At 36.1% G+C, this 21,274-nt stretch overlaps 1 protein-coding gene across 4 annotated transcripts in view; it reads right to left on the reverse strand.

The window, feature by feature from the left end:
- The window catches only part of NSUN6 (NOP2/Sun RNA methyltransferase 6), a 55,400-nt gene that overhangs the window by 26,743 nt on the left and 7,383 nt on the right, over positions 1–21,274 (reverse strand). For 3 of the 4 annotated variants that reach the window (XM_033100605.1, XM_033100606.1, XM_033100604.1), the window contains exons 4-5: positions 12,529–12,638; positions 11,479–11,632 (exon numbers count right to left, since the gene is read on the reverse strand). In XM_033100605.1, coding sequence (XP_032956496.1) covers positions 11,479–11,632; positions 12,529–12,638 — 264 coding nt within the window. Of the gene's footprint in view, positions 1–11,478; positions 11,633–12,528; positions 12,639–19,130; positions 19,258–21,274 lie in introns of those variants that run through there. The other variant, XM_033100607.1, reaches the window with a different exon arrangement.

The raw sequence follows: 21,274 nt of genomic DNA on the forward strand, positions 1-21,274 counted from the left end.
AAGATAAAAAGAGAAAAGACACTAATAAACAAAATCAGAAATGAGAGGGGAAGTTATCACAGATGCTACAGAAACACAAAGGACCATCCAAGAATACTATGAAGGACTATATGCCACCAAATTCAATAACCTAGAAGAAATGGACCAGTTCTTAGAAACATATAGCCTTCCTAGGCTAAATCATGAAGAACTGGAAAATCAGACTGATTACCACTAAGGAAATTAAGTCAGTCATCTGAAACCTTCCCAAAAGCAAAAGTCCAGGCAGGACCAGAAGGCTTCACTAGTGAATTCTACCAAACCTTCAAAGAGGATCTAATACCAATCCTACTCAAACTCTTCCAAAAAATTGAAGAAGAGACAATACTTCCTAACTCATTTTATGAGGCCAAAATTACCCTGATACCAAAACCTGGTAAGGACAACACAAAAAAAGAAAACTACAGACCATTATCTCTGATGAATACAGATGCAAAAATCCTAAACAAAATTCTAGCAAATCGAATACAACAATACATTAAAAAAATTATTCATCACAAACAAGTGAGGTTCATCCCAGGGGCACAGGGATGGTTCAACATATGCAAATCCATCAATGTGATACATCACATAAACAAAATATAGGACAAAAATCATATGATTATATCAATTGATGCAGAAAAGCATTGGACAAGATACAACATCCATTTATGATTAAAACACTTCATAAAATAGGTATAGAAGGAAAATGCCTTAACATAATAAAGGTCATACCCCTCAGCTAATATCATAATTAATGGTGAAAAACTGAAGCCCTTTGTTTTCACAGGAACATGACAGGGCTGTCCCCTGTCACCTCTGCTTTTCAACACAGTGTTGGAAGTCCTCGCCAGAGCAATCAGGCAAGAGAAATAAAAGCCATCCAAATTGGGAATGAAGAAGTTAAATTGTCACTCTTTGCAGATGACATGATGCTACATGTAGAAAACCCTAAAGACTCCACCAAAAAGATACTAGAAACAATAAATAAATAAAGTTGTCGACTACAAAATCAACATACAAAAGTCCATTGCATTCCTATATACTAACAATGAAATCTCAGAAAAAGATATTAAAAAAACAATTCCTTTTTCAATTGAAACAAAAAGAATAAAATACCTAGGAATAAACTTAACTAAGGATGTGAAAGACCTATATGCTGAAAACTATAAGACATTTTTAAAAGAAATTGAAGAAGACACAAAGAAATGGAAAGATATTCCGTGTTCATGGATTGGAAGAATCAACATTTACCCAAAGCAATATACAGATTTAATGCAATCCCCATCAAAATCACAAAGGCACTTTTTAAAGAAATAGAACAAAAAAATCATCCGATTTTTATGGAACCACAAATGACCCGAATTGCCAAAGCAATCCTAAGAAAAAAGAACACTGCTGGAGGTATCACACTCCCTGACTTTAGCTTGTACTACAGGGCAACAATAACCAAAACAGGATGGTATTGGCAGAAAAACAGACACATAGACCAATGGAATAGAACTGAGAACCCAGAAATAAACCCACATAAATATGGACAGATAATTTTTTGACAAACAAGCAAAAAACATATAATGGAGAAAAGACAGCCTCTTCAATAAATGATGCTGGCAGAATTGGAAAGCCACGTACAAAAGAATGAAACTGGACTGCTATCTGTCACCATGTACCAAAATTAATTTAAAATGGATCAAAGACTTAAGCAGAAGACCTGAAACAATAAACTGCATAGAAGAAAACATAGATACTAAACTTATGGACCTTGGGTTCAAAGAGCATTTTATGAATTTGATTCCAAAGGCAAGAGAAGTAAAAACTGAAAAATAAATGGGACTATATCAAACTTAAAAGCTTCTGCAGAGCAAAAGAAACCATCGACAAAATAAAGAGGCAACCAACTGAATTGGAGAAGATTTTTGCAAACAGTGCCTCTGATAAGGGGATAATATCCAAAATATACAAGGAACTCATACAACTCAACAACAAACAAACAATCCAATTGAAAAATGGGCAGAGAACCTGAGGAGACATTTCTCCAAAGAGGACATACAAATGGCAAATAGACATATGAAAAAATGCTCAACATCACTAATCGTCAGAGAAATGCAAATAAAAATCACAATGAGATAGCACCTCACCCCAGTTAGAATGGCTATTATCAAGAAGACAAATAGTAACAAGTGTTGGAGAGGCTGTGGAGAAAAAAGAACCCTCATACACTGTTGGTGGGAATGCAGACTGGTGCAGCCGTTATGGAAGGCAGTGTGGAGGTTCCTCAAAAAATTACGAATAGAATTACCGTATGACCCAGCAATCCCGCTCCTGAGTATCTACCCAGAAAATCTGAAAACATTTATCCATAAAGACACGTGTGCTCCAATGTTCATTGCAGCCTATTTACAGTGGCCAAGACATGGAAACAACCAAAATGTCTTTCGATAATTGATTGGATAAAGCAGTTGTGGTATATATACACAATGGAATACTATTCGGTGATAAGATGAAATAGTACCATTTGTGACAACATGGATGGATCTTGAGATTATAATGCTAAGTGAAGTAAGTCCAACGGAAAAAGTAGAGAACCATATGATTTCACTGATACATGATATATAAACCAAAACAACAAAAGAACAAGACAAACAACTGAAAGAACAAAAACTCATAGACATAGACAATACTTTAAGTGTTACCAAAGGGTAAGAGGGCAGGGGGGAGCAGAACTCTAGAATAGGGTAAACGGGGTCTAATATATGGCGATGGAAAGAGAACTGATTCTGGGTGGTGAACACACAATGTGAGATATAGATAATGTATTACAGAATTGTACACCTGAAATCTATGTAACTTTACTAACAATTGTCACTCCAATAAACTTTTAAGGAAAAAAAAAAGAAGTTCCAACCCCTCTAATCACATGGTTGACTCCTTCTGCAATCAGCTCCTCCGCCTCCTAAACCTATCCAAGCTCCGCCTCCCAGCCATCAGTCATCTCATTAGCATACAAAAGACACTTACCACTCCAGAGATTCCAAGGGTTTTAGGATTTGAGTGGTTACCCCGGGACAAAGATCAAATTAGGTCTTCTTATGCTGCACTTTTAGAGTAAAATAATTTCTGTAGCTATTTATGAACTGTCATTGCAAGGGGTACAACTATGAATTCCATTCAATTCTGACATCCTTCAGCATAAATAAATGCTAACTCCTTTTCTTCCTCTTCCCATCCTTTTTATCCTCCCTTATTTGCTCACCCTGTGATATCTCTGAATTTGCACTTTTAATCAGAGTTGAGACTGGTCCTTGCTCCAGTCAGGATTAAATTAAACCACTTCATCGTCAAATAGTTCCCATTCCTGAGCAGTAAATACTCAAAGGAACCTTCTGAAATGTCACTGCCTCACATTAAAAAGTCAGTCCTTTGTTGAGGCACCTGGTGCTCTTACCTGGATCAATACCTCACCGCCCCCATCCAGAGTCTAGACCCATTATTCAATGCCTTGAATTCCGCAACCTGATCACTCCATAATGTAAATGACGTTCTGACTTGCAGGATTCCAGTCTTCTGAGAAACACTAAAACCTTTATGTGCCTGCCTTCCTCATCCAGGTCCCACCGAGGCGCTTCCAGTTCTGGGACTCTTTGACTATGTCCTTCGCACCATACCTGCCAGCACAAGCGTGTCCATCTACCCAGTATTTAACGTAAGATAACGTGACAAAGAATAATTTAAGCCAAGTGTTGCTCAGGTATGGGATTACAAGTTTCTTTTAAAACTATTTTTTTTAATTAATTTATTTATTTTTTAAATTTATTGGGGTGACAATTGTTAGTAAAATTACATAGATTTCAGGTGTGCAATTCTGTATCACATCATCTATAAATTACATTATGTGTTCACCACCCAGAATCAGTTCTCCTTCCATCACCACATATTTGATCCCCCTTACCCTCATCTCCCACCCCCAACCCCCTTACCCTCTGGTAACCACTAAATAACGTTCCCCAGATTAATTTTCAAACCCCGTGGCCATCTTGTGGTTACTGATTGTTTTCTAATCCCCTCACCTTCCCCTGTACCCCCACCCCCCCGCCCATCTAGCAACCCTCAGTTTTTCCTCTTTGTCTCCAAAACTGTTTCTGATTAGTTCATTCACTTATTCTTTTCTTTAGATTCCGCATATAAGTGAGATCATATGGTACTTATCTTTCTCTGTCTGACTTATTTCACTTAACATAATGCTCTCCAGGTCCATCCATGTTGTTGCAAATGGTAAGATTTCTTTCTTCTTTATGGCTGCGTAATACTCCATTGTATAAATGTACCACAGTTTCTTAATCCAGTCATCTACCGATGGGCATTTCGGTTGTTTCCATGTCTTAGCTATTGTGTATAGTGCTGCAATAAACATAGGAGTGCATAAAGATTTTTGAATTGGAGTTTTGGATTTCTCCGGATAGATACCTAGGAGTGGAATTACTGGATCATAGGGTAGTTCCATTTTCAGATTTTTGAGATACCTCCATACTGTTTTCCATAGTGGCTGCACCAATCTGCAATCCCACCAACACTGCACAAGCGTTCCCTTTTCTCCACATCCGCGCCAGCACTTGTTGTTTGTTGATTTATTGATGATAGCCATTTTGACTGGGGTGAGGTAGTATCTCATTGTGGTTTTCATTTGCATTTCTCTGGTGGTTAGTGAGGATGAGCATTTCTTCCTATGTCTATTTGCCATCTGTATGTTCTTTTTAGAAAAATGTCTCTTCAAGTCCTCTGCCCATTTCTTAATTGGGTCGTTTGTTTTTTTGGAGTTGAGTTGAGTGAGTTTTTCATAGATTTATGATATTAATCACTTATCAGATATATCATTGGCAAATATCTTTTCCCATTCAGTAGGATCCCTTTTTGTTTTATTGATGGTTTCCTTTGCTGTGGAAAAACTTTTTAGTTTGATATAATCTCACATGTTTATTTTTTCTCTTACTTCCCTCGCACGAGGGGATATATCAGAAAAATCTTACTCCGGGTAATGTCTGTGAAGTTTCTTCCTATATTTTCTTCCAGGTATTTTATGGTTTCAGATCTTACATTCAAGTCTTTAAGCAATTTTGAATTTATTTTTGTATATGGTGTAAGGAGGTGGTCCAGCTTCATTTTTTTGCATGTGTCTGTCCAGGTTTCCCAGCACCATTTATTGAATAGACTGTCTTTACCCCATCGTACATTCTTGCTTCCATTGTCGTAGATTAAATGGCCATATAGGCATGGATTTATTTCTGGACTCTTTATTCTGTTCCATTGATCTATGTGTCTGTTTTTATGCCAGTACCATGCTGTTTTGATTACTGTAGCCTTGTAGTATAATTTGAAGTCAGGTATTGTTATACCTCCCACTTTGTTCTTATTTCTCAAGATTGCTGAGGCTATAAGGGGTCTTTTATGGTTCCATATAAATTTTAGGATTATATGTTCTATTTCTGTGAAAAACGTCGTTGGTAGTTTGATAGGAATTGCGTTGAATATGTATATTGCCTTAGGCAGTATGGACATTTTAACTATATTAATTCTTCCTATCCATGAACATGATATGTGTTTCCATCTATTTATATCTTCCTTCATTCCTTTCTTCAGTGTCTTATAATTTTCTGAGTACAGATCTTTTATTTCTTTGGTTAAATTTATTCCCAGGTATTTTATAGTCTTTGGAGCAACTGTAAATGGGATTGTTTTTTTAATTTCTCCTTCTGATGTTTTATTATTGGTATACACAAATGCAAGTGATTTCTGAATATTAATTTTGTATCCTGCTACTTTACTAAATTCATCTATCAGCTCTAATAGCTTCTTGGTGGAGTCTTTAGGGTTCTCTATATATAGAATCATATCATCTGCATATAATGATAATTTTACTTCCTCCTTACTAATTTGGATGCCTTTTATTTCTTTTTCTTGTCTGATTGCTGTGGCTAGAACTTCCAGCACTATCTTGAATAAAAGCGGAGATAGTGGGCAACCTTGCCTTGTTACCGATCTTAGGGGGAATGGTTTTAGCTTTTCCCCATTGAGTATGATGTTAGCTGTGGGTTTGTCATATATGGCCTTTATTATGTTGAGATATGATCCCTCTATTCCCACTTTCTTAAGGGTTTTTATCATAAATGGCTGTTGGATTTTATCAAATGCTTTTTCTGCATCTATTGATATGATCATGTGATTTTTATTTTTCATTTTGTTAAGGTGGTGTATCACATTAATTGATTTGCGGATGTTGAACCACCCTTGCATACCAGGGATGAATCCCACTTGATCATGGTGTATGATCTTTTTAATGTATTGCTGAATTCTGTTCGCTAATATTTTGTTGAGGATTTTTGCATCTATGTTCATTAGAGATATCGGCCTGTAGTTTTCTTTTTTTGTGGTGTCTTTGTCTGACTTTGAGATCAGGGTGATAGTGGCCTCATAAAAAATGTTTGGGAGCCTTCCTTCCTTCTGGATTTTTTGGAAGAGCTTGAGGAGAATAGGTGATAATTCTTTTTTGAACGTTTTGTAAAATTCACCTTTAAAGCCATCTGGTCCAAGGCTTTTGTTTGTTGGGAGATTGTTGATTACTGATTCAATTTCCGTGGTGGTAATCAGTCTATTCAGGTTTTCTGTTTCTTCGTGAGTTAGCCTTGGAAGGTTGTACGCCTCTAGAAAATTGTCCATTTCTTCCAGATTGTCAAATTTGTTGGCATATAGTTGCTCATAGTAACTTCTTAAAACTTTTTGTATTTCTGCGGTGTCCGTTGTCACTTCTCCTTTTTCATTTCTGATTTTATTAATTTGGGTCCTCTCTCTATTTTTTTTAATGAGTCTGGCTAAAGGTTTGTCAATTTTGTTTATCTTCTCTAAGAACCAACTCTTGGATTCATTGATCTTTTGTATTGTTTTTCTGGTTTCTATTTCCTTTATTTCTGCTCTGATCTTTATTATCTCCTTCCTTGTGCTCCCTTTGGGCTTATTTTGCTGTTCTTTTTCCAGATCCCTTAAGTGTGAAGATAAACTGTTGATTAGTGATGTTTCTTGTTTCTTTAGGTAGGCCTGCAAAGCTATGAATTTCCCTCTTAGGACTGCTTTCGCAGCATCCCATAGATTTTGGGTCGTTGTGTTTTCATTTTCGTTTGTCTCGAGATATCTTTTGATTTCTTCCTTGATCTCCTGCTTGACCCATTCATTATTTAGTAATAAGTTATTCAGCCTCCATGAATTGGTGTGTCTTCCGGTTTTTTTCCTGTAGTTCATTTCTAATTTCATAGCATTGTGATCAGAGAAGACAATTGGTATGATTTCAATTTTCTTAAATTTATCAAGACTTGTTTTGTGGCCTAACATATGGTCTATCTTGGAAAATGTTCCATGTGCGCTTGAGAAAAACGTGTATTTTGCAGCATTGGGGTGAAATGTTCTGAAAATATCGATTAAATCCGAGTGGTCCAATGTATCATTTAAGGCTGTTGTTTCCATATTGATTTTCTGTCTGGAAGACCTGTCCCTTGTTGTCAGAGGTGTGTTGAAGTCCCCTACTATGATAGTGTTACTGTTGATCTCTGTCTTTATGTCAGTCAGTACCTGTTTTATATATTTAGGTGCTCCTATGTTGGGTGCATAGATGTTTACTAGGGTTATGTCCTCTTGTCGGATCGATCCCTTTATTATTATATAGTGCCCATCTTTATCTTTTAATATGTTCTTCATTTTAAAGTCTATTTTGTCAGATATAAGGATTGCAACTCCAGCTTTTTTCTCATTTCCATTTGCATGAAATATCTTACTCCAACCCTTCACTTTCAGCCTGTGTCTTTTGTTCTGAGGTGAGTCTCTTGTATACAGCATATACAAGGGTCTTGCTTTCTTATCCACTCAGCCACCCTGTGTCTCTTGATTGGAGCATTTAATCCATTTACATTTAAAGTGATTATTGATAGGTACATAGTTATTGCCATTTTTAAATTTGTAGTTAGGTTGTTTTGATCTTTCTTCTATTTACAGAAGTCCTTTTAGTATTTCCTGTGATGCTGGCTTAGTGGTAATAAATTCCTTTAGCTTATTTTTTTCTGGAAAGCTCTTTATCTCTCCATCAACTTTAAATGATAGCCTTGCTGGATAAAGCAATCTAGTTTGTAGGCCTTTGTTTTCCATCACTTTGAGTATCTCCTGCCACTCCCTCCTGGCCTTCAATGTTTCTGTAGAAAAGTCATTTGATAGTCTTATGGGAGTTCCCTTGTATGTAACCCTCTGTCTTTCTCTTGCTGCTTGTAGGATTCTCTCCTTGTCTTTAAGCTTTGCCATTTTAACTATAATGTGTCTTGTTGTGTACCTGTTTGGGTTTATCCTGGTTGGAACTCTCTGCACTACCTGGGCTTGTATGTTGGTTTCCTTCATCCGGTTGGGGAAGTTTTCGGACATTATTACTTCAAATATGTTCTCAATCCCTTGCTTCCTGTCTTCACCTTCTGGTATTCCTATGATGCGCATGTTGTTGCGCTTGATGTTATCCCAGAGGTCTCTTAAGCCATCCTCATTGTTTCTTATTCTGTTTTCTTTCTGTTGTTCCGTTTGGGTGATCTCTGCTACCTTGTCTTCTAAGTCACTGATTCGATCCTCTGCTTCATCTAACCTGCTGGTAATTCCTTCAAGTGAGTTCTTAATTTCGGTAATTGTGTTCTTTAGTTCTAACTGGTTGTTCGTTATGATTTCTACATCCTTCTTTATGTCTTCTCTAAGCTCCTTAAACATTCTTATCACCAGTGTTCTGAACTCTGTCTCTGAAAGGTTGGTTACCTCTGCTTCATTTGGTTCCAGTTGTGGAGGTTTCTTCTGTTCTTTTATTTGGGACGTGTATCTTTGTTTCCCCATTCTGGCTGACTCTCTGTGTTTGCTTCGATGTATTAGGTAGATCCCATAGAGTTCTTAGTTCTTGCTAGGTTATCTTATGTAGTATGTGTCCTTTATATTTGACTTGCACTACGTCGTTCTTCTCCTCTGCGTATGCTCCAAAGGTGACTCTTGTGTTGTGTATATTGTCCTGTTCAAGAAGATCTTTAATTGCTTTTTGCTTGTGACTAGGTGGGGTTAACTCCTAGGCTGACTCGTTGTGAGACTTGCCTCTGCCCGCCGCAGGGCGTTCTGCTGCGTGAGGGTTGACCACTTAAATGTGGTTTGGCCTCTATGGGCTCTAGTGCCTGTAGAGAATTCCCTCTGGGTGCATGACTTGTAGGTCAAACCCGGTAGTACTCTGGTTTGGTCTGGAGTTGGCCTCTGGATATGTTGAATCTTGTGCCTCTTAAGCTGGGCCCTTCAAGTAATCCTTCCACGAGTCTGTTAGCTGTTCTCCTGGGCTCTGTGCTCTCCGTTCCGCCCTGGGATCCCGTGCGTGCCTGGAACTGCGGGTGCCACTGCGGTTTTCGCCGCCGCCGCCACCGAGGGCTGGGACGCCGCCGTGGGCCGCGAGTTTTCACTACGCTCCCTTCCTTCCTTCCCCTGCTCGCCCAATTAGCGCACCTTCAAGTAATCCTTAGCTTCAAGTAATCCACGAGTCTCTTAGCTGTTCTGTGTGATGAGCAAAGAGTTCTTTGATGGGTTATAGGTCCCGTTTGTAATAAGATCCGGAGGAGAACTCAAAGTGCGCCTCGCTGCCGCCATTCCTATGACGTCAATTAAAACTATTTTTTAATATAGATCTCCATATAATAATGCGCAGTACAAGATCTCATAGGATAAACAGCCTGTCAATAAATTAATCTACCTCTAAGTCTATGAATAACTCAGCTCACCTAGAATTCAAGAAACCAATGGGTGAAAATTTACTAGTTGCGTAATAGTAGATTTGGTTCTAAAAGTTTTAAAGACTGCAAATAAGAACCAGGGTGTACATGAAGCATTTCTTTGTTATGAAAACATGCTCTTTCTCGCATAGGCAGAGAAAAAAATCATAATAGTATGACTGAATACTGAGTTTAAAAACTGAGTTTAAAAATCAAGCTTTCTGAAAGATGGCGCTTTCTATTCCCACCAACAAAGAAAACATTACGCAGAAAAATCTGTCGGCACAGTTACTAGAACTACCACATCAAACAAGGTAAGAGGATGAAGAGTGTACCACTTACAATGAACTATAGGAGGCAGTCAAAATATCAATCCCTTATTACTGACTCAAAGATAAACACAAAAGATATATGCTTTATCTTCATATTCAAAGTCTTCGAAGAAGAAAATCTTTGTTATTGGCCATTTCAGGAGAATTAATTTCAACTATAAGCCCAAATTGCAGCAACATAAAAAACTGTTCAGGAATCAGTTATGAGACTGATTAGATTAACAAGAGAAAATAACCAAATTTAATTACATACGTATATAAGGAAACCCCACATACATGAGAGATTCAGAGACAGAAAGGGAAAATGAGATGTTTATGACATTCTGCGTGAAGATTGATGTAAGGTACCTTGAGGCTTCAGAGGGGAGGAAAGTCATTCAAGGCTTCAGAGGGGAGGAAAGTCATTCACAGGACATTCACAGGATAAGAGCTGATGTTCATTAATTAGATGTTTGCCCTGACCTATAGATAGGTCAACTTATTTCTGGTGATAATTCTTATTATGGGCAAAGCCTCTAACTTTAAGGGAGAGGTACAAGTTTCTCATGAACCTGCAATGTCTCAATTGCTTTTAGCTCAAAATAATTCACATGCCAAAGTGACACACCTTGGGGAGGCCTGTTCTGAATCCCTTCACCTAGAATCACAGCTTTCACCATGTCTACAACAGCTGCCAACTTTAAGTAACTGCAGTTGTCCACAGAACTCCTAAAACAGTATGAAAATACTAAGCAAAATAAGAAACTGGACTGACTACAGATTTAATTTATTTAGAGCCAGTAGTAACCAGAGATGATTTAAAACTAACTATATTTTAATTTGGTTTGAGTAAATCCAAACATTAATTTTTGACCACAAGTATTCATGTGAGTGCTAGCTTTCTGGTAAAATTTATTTTTAATTAAAAAATATTTTTCTTTTCAATTTATATTAAAATTATAAGCTTTTCCTTTCACAAAATCATAATGTTTAAAAAGGTCTGGATGCATTCATATAATTCATCCTTAATCAAGATAAGTAGTGTTCTCCAAAGATGCAAAAATTTCAAATCAATAAAATTTCAAAAGGAAAAGTAAAATTACTTGACAATTATCGTGTAACTAGTTGCTTACTCAAGGCTCTTTATCTGAGGATTTACTTTTACCTAAAAGTATGTTTTCTAAAAAATATGGATATATGGGTTAAGTAATTATTTTCCAGTTCAATTTATACCAAAGAAATTATTCATATAATGCAATTAGATATATTTTTACATTGTTTTTAATTTTCCTTGAACCACAAAAAGCATACTTATTTCCCTCAAACACTTGATGACATACTTCAGGTCAGGTAGCCCGCTGAAGATTTCTTTGCGGCTTGATTCAGAAATCCCATTTCCAAGAAATACTTTAGTTCCATCAAATTCTTTGGCTCCTTTCTTACATTTGCCTTTAATATCAGAATACACAGAAACCACATCTCCAGCTTTCATAACTAGAGAAAGAATAAAATCACATTATAATTTATACTTTGATAGAAGAACAGTGAAAATTCTTTAAGTTAGACTGGGGACCTCTAGGGACATCAATAGTGGACACGAAGCAGCTTAAACTGGCTCATTATCTCAAAGTAATCCCTAATAGAAAATATGACTTTTACTTTTAAATGTTCCCTAAATAAATCTAATTGAAGATTTTTTTTTTCCCCTAGGAAAACAAAGAAATAAAATATTCTTCGAAACATCCTACTTCAATTAGAAGTCTTTAGCTAAACAGAAAAAATATCTTTAAAGTATTTTCCCCCAATCTAATGTTCCCTAAGAGACTTTGTATAAACCTTGTTATCTTTGGCTTAATCCTCGAAGTTTCCTTCAAAAGGATTCTCCAAAAACATACACTAAAATTTCTCAAAGGAATATTTCTAAATTCCTCAACTCTGTTGGTATTTCTTCTCAGTTTTCATTATAGCAATTAAAGCCAAGATTTTAATAAGCCCATACATTCATTTATATGTGTATATAGTAATAGTTAGAACACCTTGAAACTGTATGGTGTACCGAGTTGATTTATATGGATAAATTTAGTTTTGTGGTTATTTCATTAAATTATTTTCATTAACAAATCCCAGTGACATTAACAAGGGGAAATTGTATTCCACTTCCAAAAAATGCTTCAAGGTCTAACCTATTATAAATTTGTCCAGTCCATTAACCTGACAACAGTGGTGACTAGCCTGTAAGCCACAGCTAGAAAGACTGTTCAAATCACATACTCGTTCATAGATTAGGAAGTTTTCTGTGAAGCGCAGTATTTTAGGCTTTGTGATCCACATTTAAGTTTCTTGACCTATTCCTCTTTGAACTTTTTTTTTCCCACAAACTTTATACTTACATTTTGAAGCTGACACAATTCCTGGAACATACACGTGGGCTCCTCTTAACACTGCATTGCCACACTGGGCTCCAACAATGGCTTCACATTGTTGTTGTTTTATATTCTTCCTAAGGACATAAGAGAAATTTAACACAGTAATATATCTCCAACGTGTATCAACTTTTTCAATGTTTCAATCTAAACCCTAAGTAAATAACCTCTTTAGTCCTGATTGCCCCAAGATAACACCATTAATGAATAAACGAGAAAGGGAAAGCTGAAAAAAAAAAAAGGATAAATATAGAGAAAATAATTTTTTTAAAAAAGAGATAGGCATTTAAGGAAAGAAAAAACAGAAAGATGCGGAAGGCAGTAAAGTGGCACCTAAAATTGCTCAATCACTTAACAAGCATTGCCGTTTTATTAACAGCATTGAGAGAGAAATAAAGTCCTAAAACAGACACTATACAAGGAATTCAAAAACATTTCTAAAGTGGGATTGTTGCATGGTAAATTATTAGTAAAGTAGGTGGACAAAATATTTTTCTTCCTCTCTTGACCAACTTTTTTTGAATGTTTTCCAATTTCTCACCTCCAATTCATTCCTTAGATCACTAAAATCTACCGTTCTTGTTTTCCCGAAAATAAGATGTAGCCAGACAATCAGCTCTAATGCATCTTTTGGAGCAAACAAAACCTGGTCTTATTTTACTATAAGACCGAGTATAATATAAAATAATATAAAAACACACCACCATCCTCTTCTCACTTTGCATCCTAACCCTTAGTAATCTCGTGATTTCAATAATCACTTACAAAAATAACCCATGTATTCCAATGTTTAGCAATTCTAGACTTTCTAATTACTTACAGGTAGCTAGTTATATCTAGGTATCCCACAATTATTTCAAACTCAACAAGTCCTAAACAATGTTATTTTTCTCTGATCCACTCCTCAAATCCATGGCAATGCCCCAAATCTTATCACCCTCCTATGTTTCCAGTCTTGAACAAAGTGTCATTATCTGCCTGGATAACCAAACTAGAAACACCAGCATCAACTTGAATCCCTTCTTCCTAAACCTCCAAACTCCACATTCAGGGAGTTACCAAATCACACCACCTGCAATTCTCGACAGGTCTTCTGGGCCGATTGCCTGACATCAAACATACATCATCTCCTAACTTGATTACTGAGTAACTTTCTGCCTTTTACCTTTGATTGCTTTCAGATCTTGTCTTTGTTGTTCTGCAGTTTCATTCTCAAGTATCTAGACATGGATTTATTTTCACTTTTGGCTTCAGACTCTTTGTACTTCTTAAGTCTGTCCATCAATTCTGGAAAATTCTTAGTCATTACATTCTTCACTATTATCTCACCTTCATTTTTTCTATTCTCTATATGCAGGACTCATTAGAAACATGAAGTACCTTTTCATTCTATTTTCCATGACTCAACTTCACATTTTCAATTTCTTTATCTATCTCTGTTGCCTTTCCTTTGAGTCATCTACTTCAATAATTCTCCATCAGTTGAGTCTAACCTACAGTTTAAATTATTGAGTTTTTAATTTTAATGATATTTTTACTTCTAGCAATTCTTTTTCTATTCTACTTTTCCCCCCTTAGGCTCTTCTGTTTTAGATTCCTACTTTTGTTTTTAATCATTTTAACAAAACTGATTTTATACCAGATAGTTCCATTTCCTAGTTTTTGGGAAAATCTAACCCTTCAATTTGCTGTATATGCTGATTCTCACTCATGGTGGTTTGATTCCTAGTGTAGCCTTAAACCACGAGAAATGCGTGTGGCCTGGAATGAATGTGCCACTCGAGAGTGGTTTTGCCCGGTCTTTGCCAAGCAGCTCAGGAACTGGGTTGGGATCAAATTTTTATGTTCATTCCCCAGACACAGGTTTCAAGACCACTTGGGTAGTATGACTTGGAATTCCAAACCTTTATGAGGCATGGAACAAGAGTTGTGCATTTTCAGGTTTCCCCAACCCAGACCCTAAGGCAAGACAGACCCAGTTCCTAGATTACTGACTGGACATTTCTCACCTTGTAGTGTTAACACCATGTTGTTAAAACCAAAGACCCCAAATTTAAGAGACCAACCACCTCTTCTCCTACATCCCCTAACCCCCAAATATTAACTCACAGGCTTACTGCTCTGTTTTCAGTTACTCTTCACTCTAATTCCGGAATATTTCACTTAGATTCTTAATGACGCAGCTGTGCATTTTGTGGCCTATTCCTTATTTAGTATTCTTAGATGTAGCAGAAACATTTCCAGGTTATCTAGTTCACCATGTCGTTGGAAACGACTTATCTCCAGTCTTGCAGTTCATCTTATACACACACTTACACATTTTTAACTAACGTTTCAAGAAACAGTATCTTTACTATAGACAATGTAATATACTATAAAATATCCCATTTATTTTCTAAAATGTTCATAAAAAATGATTTTACAACCTACTAATAGGTTATGATCTGCACCACTTTGGAAAACACAGCTTTATGTTACTACCAGTATTATGTTCCTAAAATACAGATCTAGTCATAACTAAAAGTTTTTATGAGTATAGCTCCAATAGTCTGTGCAGAAAAGAAAACTTTGCTTAAGTATATATATCCCCTTTACACTTCAGTCTACCTCCCCCAACTTCTTCAACCTCATCTTTCACTACCTTCTCGGAAAACCAACTGAGTACTCAAACCTGATCACTTTTGTGATGAACCACCATACATTTTCATGCCTCTGTATTTTTGGAAATACTTTCTCTCTACCTACCATACCTTTGCCCACCTTATCTCATCAGCCTAATTCCTATCCACCTTCAAGAATGAACTGAACTAATACCTACCCAGAGAAAATCTTTACCGGTTTCCTTGTACTCAGTCCTTCCCATTCTATGCTCGAGGTACTTAATGCATACCTCTACTATAACATTCATCACAATCTGACTTGTACCCAAGTTCTCTGCTTTTAGACTAAACTGTATTTCATTCCTCTCTGTAACACCTTTGAGTCTCACACATAGCACCAATTCAAACAATGTTTTGTGAATGGAACCTTGTAGTGTAATCAGAAAGCTTTTATGAGAATAACCATTTCATGGAGAGGAGAGAATAAAAGACTACAGAGAAAAGAGTTAACATAGCAGGCCTGAACTGTTATCCTTTCCTTGAAAGGCCTGGTTATAAGGTTGGACCTTGGCTGCTATCTGGAAACTTACCACTACCAAGTGATAAGTGTCGCTCACTGTGCCTAAATTGTTTGTACAAGTAAACGTTTATGGTGAACATTGACTTTCCTTCTGGAGGCTGTAATTTTGGTCTGTACCTGACAGAGGGGTACGTATGTGACCAGCAATGAAAAAAAAATCATGGATGCAGTCTCTCTAATGAACTTCCCTGGTTTGCAAACTCTTACATGTTGTCAAACTCACGCTGGGGAAATTAAGTGCATCCTGTATGACTCCACGGGAAAATAACCGGAAGCTTGCAAATGGTTTTCCCTAGATTTCGCCCCATGTCCCTTTTCATTTTGCTGATTTTGCTCCAGATTCTTTCACTGTAATAAATCATAGACATGAGTACAACTCTATGCTGAATCTCTGAGTCTTCCTAGAGAATCATCAAACTAGGGTGTGGTCTTAGGAACCCCTCAACAGAAGGACTAATTGTTATAAAAACATAAAATGTCACATGCAAGTATCAAGGTGAAACTCAGCTCTGCTGAAGGAGAATTTTAGCCAGTAAATATGAAAGTTGATACAGGGCCAAAAAAAAGCGTGATTTTTCAATGAAAAGTTTCTAAATAAAGGAGTGAAACAACATTAAAGAAAAATGATTTTCCAATTGTCCAGTCATAGAGATTGGAAGAAAAAATAGTATGAAGGTACTTAAGATTAAAAGAAAACTACCTACTAAAACATCTATTCTGCCATAAGAGAAGATGAAATAGTGCCATTTGTGACAACATGGATGGGTTCTGAGACTATTATGCTGAGCGAAATAAGACAGAAAAAGTCGGGAACCATATGATTTCAGTGATATGTGGGATATAAAACTAAAAGCAACAAAGGAACAAGACAAACAAAGAAACAAAAACTGACAGACATAGACAATAGTTTAGTGGTTACAGAGGGTAAGGGGGTAAGGTAGATGACGGTAAAAGGGATCAAATATATGATGATGGAAGGAGAACTGACTCTGGGTAGTGAACACACAATGTGATATATAGATGATGTATTACAGAATTGTACACCTGAAATCTATGTAACTTTACTAACATTTGTCACCCCAATAAACTTTAATTTAAAAAAAACCATGAAAAAAGAAACATCTAAAAATGAGGTGACTAGGAATTAAAATTATGGGAAGACTACAATTATGGGAATGTTTCAATAAAGAGTATATAAAAATATAGACTTTTATCTATTTGGCATTTCTTTAAATGCACATATTAGCAACCCTCCACCAAATGGGAGATAATGATAATTTTAAGATATCACGATAGTGGCATGTCAACCAAATATTTTTCAGCAGCATTCCCATCTGTATTTAATCAGCAGTATTTGTGCAATTCTTAATAATACTTGATAGTCTATTGCATTTACCCTATTATTTCATACATACAAACAGTAATTCAAAGCCTAAACTACTGATATTATGAAAGATGGAAGTCAAGCAGCTTGAAACAGAAGCGCAAATCCAACCTCATTTGGATCTCAAGACATTCACCCTATTGAATTACGTACTCAAATGTGAAGAAAAGGAAGAAAATTAATTTTCTGACTTACTAGAAATGTTTTGTTGAGGTTTTTATCAAAAAGGGAAGAGCACTAATAGAGAAAATGTAGAGATCCTTAAAAATAACTGAATATTGGCCTAAAAAATTCAACTGATCTAAATGCATTCTTTAGAAAATGCTGGTTGGAATATGATGTTAAAAACACCCTTATATCAAGAGAAGCCTGGCATTCGATTTTAAGTTTTTCAATAAAGTTGATATTGATAACATCAAATTCAGCATTACAACCGTTATGTTCAAGCTCATTAAATTACTAATGATAAAACCTTCCCAACATTAAAATATATTTGATCAGTATATTAAATACCATGTTAAATAAATGGAGGGAACCTGAATTTATGGTGGGAAATGACCTTTAAAATTTTTTTACTGTCTATAAAGTTTGACCTATATTTTGATATTTTAAACAACTATGGGATATTGAGCTTCTAGTAAAAATTAGTAAAAGAGTAAGAATGTATATTTTTTTCTGAAGCCCATAGAAATGGAGAAAAAACGAACTCTGAGAAGTTCCATTTGCAATAACACTATGAAACAGTTATACTCCCAATGATAAAGAATAATTGCCTGACACAGTGAAATTTGGATCAAATCTAGTTCTTCAACAGGGCATGAATGTTTCTGACAAGGAAAGGTCTTTATTACTTAGAACCAGGACTGGAGGTTCAGGGAAAAAAAAAGGAGACTCTGGGAATGCCTTGGCAGGCATTGTTCATCAGATAAAGCTGAAAGAGAAACTGGACTGTCAGAATGAGCACAGACAATCTGTGTTTTCTCTAACAAACCTGGAAAAACTGCCTAGAAGAAGCGGCGGGAGGAGAAGGGAAATAAGCAGCAACCAGCTTTGTTGCTCATCACCTGAGTTCCCTAAGCATAAACAAAACGTAATTCCCAAATAAAAAAGCTGTGAGCTGGAAGCCTTCACGAGCCTCAGTCTTTATCAGCATTGCTCACCAGGAATAGAAATGAGTCACTAAGGAAGACATGGTAAAGGTATTTCTGAAAAACACATCTGATCAGTTGTCTAGACACACACTTCACCCCATTCTGTATCATGCTTGAGCAAACTGCCAACTAAGTGTATCTACGTGACTGTAACTGTTTCCACTCAATGAGCGAGAAGCAGAAAGGATTCCTTCATAGGACCTTTGCACAGCTAGTACAAAAAAATAATAAGTAAAAGACAGGTTAAAATGTACAACAACAAAAAGGGAAAATTTTCAAATACTTCTCTATATTTTCAAAGATGCTGAAAGAAAGAAACCTCAAAAAAGGGATGTAAAACAAGATTAAAAAAAGAAAAAGCAAACAAAACAGGAGAAAAGTGAAGTTGCAGAGCTCAGGAAATAAAGAATATCCTCTGAAATAAGCAAATCCTCTGAAATAAGAGTTAACACAACAAGCTACTTTTAGAAAGGTCTGCTTACAAGGTTGGCCCTTGGTTGGCACCTGGAAACCTGACTGGGAAACAGTTCTCGACACTGATATAAAACCTTACGTAATGGTAATAATAGATTATTGTTCCTAAACTGTTTCTAGAAGCAATGTGGTTTATTCTGAATACCTGCTTTCTTTTGGGGAGCCTGGAATTGTGGTACGTGCTAGGCAGAGGGTGCCTATATGACTAGCACCCAATAAAAACCTTGAGCACTAAGTCTCTAATGAGTTTCCCTACTAAACAACCACCTTACACATGTCCCCACTGGGGGCTGGAGGAATTAAGCACATCCTGGTAACTCCATGAGGAGGAGACTCTTAGAAGCTTGTGCCCAGCTTCCTCCAGCTTTTACCCCACGCACCTTTTCCCTTTGCTGATTTTGCTTGTGCATCCTTTCGTGTAACAAATCTTCGCCATGAGCATGACTATACGCTGAGTCCTGCCAACCAATTACCAAATCTGAGGGTTGTCTTGGGGTGTCCCCACACAAGGAGGGCCTGCACTGAAATCCAACATAGAGTCCTAGTGTCCTTATGATAGAGAAAAGAGAAAAGTGTGACAGAAAAATATTCAAAGCACTACCGGAAGACTTATATTTAAAAAGTCACACTATGTTTCATTCAAAACTAAGAAAGAACAGTAAAAATCAAACTATAGCCTAGCCTAGCCAACTTTCTAAAATTCAATGACTAAGAATCCCATAGGTCTCCAAGCAAAACCAAGATTTTGTTACAAAAGAGATAATTCTTTTTTTGGTCTCAGATTTCTGCATTGCTATATTTAATGCCATAAGATTATAAAAGTAATGTCTACAAAGTGCTAAGGGAAATAACATGTGACCTAGAAATACTAGTGTCATCAGCCAAGTTGTTGTTTAAATATAAAGGCAACAGGCAATTCTCAAGCAAGGAAGTAAACAGAGCACATGAGAGACATAATTTGGAGATAGGAAGCAGGTGCTGCAGATCTGATAAATGACTATTGTCACCAACCAAAAGATGAATCAAGATAAAGAACTCAAAAATAAACTACGCCATTAGGACTAAAAGCAAGCATTGGATCCATTTGAACTGTGCATAATGAATAAAATTGTGATAAACCTTTACAAAGTTAAAAAACTAACAGAGTAAGTAAAAATTGATTGGTGGGAGTCATAGGGAAAATTTAAGTGTAAGAACGTCCTCATTTTTCATAGTGGAAAGTCAAAAGATAATAACATAATAAGTTTAAAAAACAGAAGAATCGACGTGATCCTTTTAGAAATGCAAGGTAAGTGTGTGAATCTACTATCCTAAATAATTTTTTAATCCTTTCCTGTAGTAACTCACTATTTGTGTTTTATAGAGTTCACTAATATGCTGATGGCTAGCCTAGACCACTACAAATAGGATGAAAGGATTATTAAGGTCAGGTAAAAGTAATAAGTACAAAAAATAAAGTTAAATCATCAAAATAATTTAAAAGAACTAAAATGGCCAGTTAACAAGAATGGAAGAATCAGAATTTCTCACATACTGTTAAAACTTTTCAGAGATCAGTACTAAAATATGCACAGACCACTGAACCAGTGATTCTCGTATGTTGTACCCACTTATCCTGTAGACATGCTTATGCAAATACACAAAGAAATATCCTAAGAATATTCACTGTTTGTAATAATAAAAAAAACAGGAAAAAATTAAATGTCTATCAATAAAGAGCCAGAAAAATAAAATTGAGCTCAATGATAAAATACCCTATTGATATAGCTATTAAAAAGAATGAAATAGCATTATATGAATCGTGGACATCATGGAAAGTTGTCCACAACATATTCTGAAATGAATCAAGCATAACCTTAAAAGACCTGTGATTGTGATTGACTGCAGTAACTGATTTAAAACTAAACAGGAGATAACAGAAATCAGAACAGTGGTTTCCTGGTTGGGGAGCAGAATGCAAGAGAATATTACCCGGTGAGGGAAATGGTCTAGACCTTGATTGGGGCGGGTCTTGGCTACATGGTTGTATAAATTTGGCCAAACTCAGGGAACAGTAAAGATATCTCCATTTCACTGTATACAAATTTCACCTTAAACATAAATAAGAAACTAAAAAAATCAATTTTTTAATTGGAAAAATAATACATGCTTATAGTAAAAAATAAAACAAATATTACAAGTGAAAATCTCCTCTTACCCTTTTTCTCCCAATCCAACCTCCTCAGTTAATCCCTGTTAATAGTTGGGTATGTTATACCCTCCAGACTCTTTTCTATAAATATACATAAAGGTGTAGTTGTATTTTTTTAATTGGAAAAAAGAAAGAAAGAAAAATATCCCATGCATAGCAAAATGATTTTGATAGTTAATCATGAACATGTTCTCTTATTAGCATACATATATAATTCTCCCCCATTAAGGCCATTTAATGTTCTACTGCATGGATAAACCACAATTTATTGAACCATGGCTTTACTACTGACCACTAAATTACTTTAAAACTTTAATAAGACAAGCATCTTTA

Source organism: Rhinolophus ferrumequinum (genome assembly GCF_004115265.2).
Source record: "Rhinolophus ferrumequinum isolate MPI-CBG mRhiFer1 chromosome 5 unlocalized genomic scaffold, mRhiFer1_v1.p scaffold_110_arrow_ctg1, whole genome shotgun sequence".
In the NCBI taxonomy this organism is placed as follows: Eukaryota; Metazoa; Chordata; class Mammalia; order Chiroptera; family Rhinolophidae; genus Rhinolophus; species Rhinolophus ferrumequinum.